Genomic DNA, 5,187 nt, shown 5'->3' with positions numbered 1-5,187 from the left:
CCAGTCATAAGAATGGGACCGGTGTTGAGATTTTGATTATTTATCCAAACAAGATTCCGACTAAGTTCAATTATAAAACTGAGGGCCCTTGCTCAAATAATGAAGCTGAGTACGAGGGTTTGACAGTCGGGCTTGAGATCTTGTTAGATTTGGGGGTAAAGCAGGTCAAAATAAGAGGAGACTCTGAATTGGTAGTGAAGTAGATGACGAAGGAATACAAATGTATTAAGGAAAAGTTAATCATGTATTTTGTTATAGTGAATCGACTTATCAAGTGTTTCAATTTTGTGGATATCCAACATGTTTATAGACTTGAAAATCAAGAGGCAAATGAATTGGCACAAGTTTCCTATGGGTATAGAGTGTCTAAAGAGAAACTAAATGACTTGATTGAAGTTCGAGGGAAAGTGAAGGCGACAAGACTGCCCCTATCGGATCTGGAAATGATTAAGTTAGGGTCAGTAGATCCAGAGAACTTTGAGATCCTGGCTATTGAAAATTTGGTTGAAATTGATTGGAGAAAGCCAATAGTCAGTTACTTAGAAAATCCAGTTAGTTCAATAGATCGAAAAGTTAAATATAGATCTCATAGCTACATGGTCATAAGAAATAAATTGGTTAAGAAAATGCCTGAAGGGGTTTTACTTAAATTTCTTGATGAAAGTGAGACATATTTGACTGTGTCTAATGTTCATAGTGGAGCATGTGGTGCTCATCGGTAGGGCACACAATGAGATTGTTGTTGTGTCGCCAAGGTGTCTATTGACCTACAATGCTTAAAGATTGTATCAACTTTGCTAAGGGTTGTCAAGAATGCCAGGTCCATTCAGGTACTCAACACGTTCCTGCAAGTGAACTGCACACTGTTGTAAAGCCATGTCTGTTCAGAAGACGAGCTTTGAATTTGATTGGTGAAATTCGACCAACGTCCTCTAAAGGTCATGAATACTTTTAGTAGGCATTGCTGTTGTAAAGCCGTGTTCCTTTAGTCAATGCTGATCAAGATGCTATAATAGACTTTGTTGGTTCTTGTGTTGGCAGCAATTTTGGTAAAACCTAGAGTGTTCACAAGTTGTCACATGTGTTGTCTTGACATAAGATATCATGTACCTGCTGGATGTTTAAAATGTGAATATGCAAGATTTTACTGTGATGTCAGACCCGATGTCATGACATCTGTATACAGAACATTCAGTCTGAATGTTATGTATTATGTGATTGCGTTTTTAAGGTAAATCTATGTATGATTGAAGATATTATTTACACGCACATTCAATCATTAGTTACAACCATATTTACTTATTTTCCAAAGAGATCTAATCAACTGTCATGAGAAGATTTGAATGGAAAATAGTTTTAGGGTTTTATGATGTCCAAGCCCAGCCAAATGCTTCTATAAAAAGGACATGGAAAACCTGATTTGAAAGACAAGAAATAACGAACGAAATATTGAGAGAGAATAAGGGTTTTAGTCTTGTGTGGTCGTGTGTTTTATAAGCCATTCAATTCATCCATAGATGATTGAATTGGTCTAATTTTTGAGTTGTAATTTGTCACTCTAAGCTTTTAAGCAAGAGTGTGTGTTTACTTGATTGAAACTGTTAAGTAAGATCAAGTGTGTGTCTTTGAAGAGTGTCTTCTTTTCATTGTAATTCTTGTTTTATATCACTGGTGTGATTGAGGGGGAGTGAGTGGGATCTCATATCTAAGAGTTCTTAGGTAGAAGTCACACGGGTAGAGATTAGGTGAGAAGACTGTAACTTGAAGTTGTTTACTGAGAGTCTTTGAACTAATTCTATTTAGTGGATTTCCTTCCTGGCTTGGTAGCCCCCAGACGTAGGTGAGTTTACACCGAACTGGGTTAACAATTGCTTTCTCTTGCTTTACTGTTCTTTATCTTTTATCCTATTTGTATTATTCAGATATTAATGTCATGACATTACCTTCGACATCTCATATTTGATACCAGAATTTCAATTGGTATCAGAGCAGACATCCTGCTCTGGTTCTGGGTGAGATCTAGGGACATTACTTTATGGTACTATGGAGAGAGATGGAGGATCTGTTCAAAGACCACCTATTCTGGATGGATCCAACTATGACTACTGGAAACCTCGAATGGTAGCCTTCCTAAAATTTCTGGAGAATAAGGCTTGGAAGGCTGTTTTAACAGGCTGGGAACATCCAGTCATTACTAAGGATGGAGAAGCTACTACTGATAAGAAGGCTGAAGAACAATGGACCAAGGAGGAGGATGAGTTAGCCCTTGGAAACTCTAAAGCATTGAATGCTATATTCGATGGAGTAGATAAGAATATCTTCAGATTGGTAAACAACTGTGAAGTGGCTAAAGATGCTTGGGACGTTCTCAAAACCACTCATGAAGGCACCTCTAGAGTGAAGATTTCTAGACTGCAGCTGCTCACTACCAAGTTTGAAAATTTAAGGATGAAAGAAGATGAAAATATTCATGAATTTCATATGAATATCCTTGAAATTGCTAATGCCTTAGGAGCCCTAGGTGAGAAGATGTCAGATGAAAAATTAGTGAGGAAAATACTCAGGTCACTCCCTAAGAGATTTGCCATGAAAGTGACAGCCATAGAAGAGTCTCAAGACATTTCCAATATGAGAGTTGATGAGCTAATTGGATCCCTCTAAACATTTGAGATGAGAATGTGTGATGGATCTGAAAAGAAAGTCAAAAGCATAGTCTTCATGTCAAACACTGAGGAGGAAGAGGAGGAAAGTGGTCAAGATATTGATGAAGATCTGGAAAATGATGTAGCAATGCTGGGAAGACAGTTCAACAGACTTCTGAAAAAGACGGATGTAAGATCTAAGGCTAATGTCAAGAACATCGCATCTGACATCAGTAAATCCAACAATACTGGAAGAAGAACAAGGTCAGATGAAAAGCCCAAAGAAGGAAAAGGAGTTCAGTGCCATGAATGTGATGGGTATGGACACATTAGAACTGAATGTGGGACCTACCTCAAGAAACAGAAGAGGAGTCTTGCTGCCACTTGGTCTGATGAAAGTGAAACAGAACAGTCTGCAAATCTTGTGACTGCCTTGACTGGAAGATGGGGTTCTGATGAAGACTCAAGTGATGATGAAGTAACCTTTGAAGAGTTGGCCACTACCTACAGCGAGTTGTGTCACAGAAGTGCAGAAGTGTGTCAACAAGTTGAAGGCCAGAAGAAAGTGATATCACAGATGGAGAATGAGAAGGCAGAACATTTGGAAACCATCTCCAAGTTGAAGACTGAAGCAATATTCTTGAATTCTAAACTAGATGAGATAACCAAGTATGTAAGAATGCTGAACAATGGATCTGACACCTTAGACAAAATTCTCCAGACTGGACAAATAACAGGAGACAAGTCTGGCATTGGGTTCAATGAATCTAAACCTGAGTGCAGCCACACTGGTAGCAAACCAAAGTTCAAACCCAAGTGCAGTCACACTAGGAGCAAACCAAAGATGTCACAACATCTTAAAGGAAGACAACAGAAAGGGAAAAATCAAAGATGGAGATGTCACTACTGTGGAAAATTTGGCCACATAAAACCATTCTGCTATAAATTGTATGGCTATCCTAGTCCCTCTCATCATCAACCTAAACCCAAATATCACAGATCTGTCAACAAAAAACAATGGGTTCCTAGGACTGATGTTACAAGTCTGATAGCTCACACTTCCTTCAGAGTTTCAGCCAAAGAAGATTGGTATTTTGACAGTGGGTGCGCCAGACACATGACTGGAAACAAAAACCTGCTAACTGGCCTTCATCCTCATGCCACCAGTTATGTAACCTTTGGTGATGGAGAAAAGGGTGAAATCAAGGGAATTGGTAAGCTCAACTACCCTGGAGTTCCTAATCTTGACAATGTCCTACTTGTTAAAGGACTGACTGCAAACCTAATAAGCACCAGTCAACTATGTGACCAAGGTCTAACTGTAAACTTCACCAAAACTGAATGTCAGATTACTAACAAAGAAAATGAAGTGATCATGAAAGGAGTCAGGTCTAAAGACAACTGCTACATGTGGAGCTCTCAAGAAACTAGTTATTCTTCAATGTGTACTTTAGCCAAAGAAGAAGAAGTGAAGATATGGCATCAAAGATTGGGCCATCTGCATCTTAAAGGTATGAAGAGGATTATATCTGTTGAAGCTGTTAGAGGAATTCCCAACCTGAAGATTGATAAAGGAAAAGTCTGTAGGGAATGTCAGATTGGAAAAAAGACAAGGATGTCACACCCGAAGCTCAGACATGACACCACTTCCAAAGTATTGGAACTCCTCCATATGGATTTGATGGGACCCATGCAGGTGGAAAGCCTTGGTGGGAAGAAGTATGCGTATGTAGTGGTGGATGACTTCTCCAGATACACCTGGATCAATTTTATAAGAGATAAATATGATGTTTTTGAAGTCTTCAAAGATCTTTGTCTAAAACTTCAAAGAGAAAAGGAAAGTCAAGTTATCAAAATTAGAAGTGATCATGGGAAGGAATTTGAAAACAGAAAACTTGCTGAATTATGCTCTTCAGAAGGAATTCATCATGAGTTCTCATCTCCCATTACTCCTCAGCAAAATGGTGTGGTGGAAAGGAAAAATAGAACCCTTCAAGAATCAGCCAGAGCTATGATTCATGCTAATAAATTGCCCTACCAGTTTTGGGCTGAAGCTATGAACACAGCCTGCTATGTTCACAACAGAGTAACCTTGAAGAAAGGGACTCCTATTACCTTATATGAAGTCTGGAAAGGGAGAAGACATACAGTCAAATACTTCCATGTGTTTGGTAGTAAATGCTATATCTTGACTGATCGTGAGCAAAGAAGGAAGATGGATCCCAAAAGTGATGAAGCAATATTTCTGGGCTACTCAACAAACAGCAGAGCATATAGAGTGTTTAATTCCAGAACAAAAGTAATGATGGAATCTATCAATGTTGTGGTTGATGATCAACAGAGTGATGTCACAGACGATGTTGAGACATCTCCAAATGATCCCCCAGCTGATTTCTCAAACAAAAATAATGAGAGTGAACCTCCTCAAGCTGAACCTGAAGATGACAAAATCAACAAGGGTCCCTCCATAAGGATTCAGAAGGATCATCCCAAAGATCTCATTATAGGAGACCCAAATAAAGGGGTCACAACTAGATCAAGGGAA

General features: G+C 38.9%; 1 protein-coding gene across 1 annotated transcript; it reads left to right on the top strand.

The window, feature by feature from the left end:
• Window positions 1–203: 203 nt before the first annotated feature.
• Window positions 204–722, top strand: LOC127095000 (uncharacterized). Its single transcript, XM_051033753.1, has one exon. It carries the CDS (start codon window positions 204–206, stop codon window positions 720–722), a length of 519 nt encoding a protein of 172 aa, XP_050889710.1.
• Window positions 723–5,187: the final 4,465 nt, after the last annotated feature.

This window comes from Lathyrus oleraceus, chromosome 6 (genome assembly GCF_024323335.1).
Source record: "Lathyrus oleraceus cultivar Zhongwan6 chromosome 6, CAAS_Psat_ZW6_1.0, whole genome shotgun sequence".
Taxonomy (NCBI): domain Eukaryota; kingdom Viridiplantae; phylum Streptophyta; class Magnoliopsida; order Fabales; family Fabaceae; genus Lathyrus; species Lathyrus oleraceus.
This window is presented reverse-complemented; position numbering and strand designations above follow the sequence as displayed.

What these genes read in the sequence shown, in the direction of transcription:
- LOC127095000 (XM_051033753.1), top strand. Translation starts at nt 204, where the DNA reads ATGACGAAGGAATACAAATGTATTAAGGAAAAGTTAATCATGTATTTT.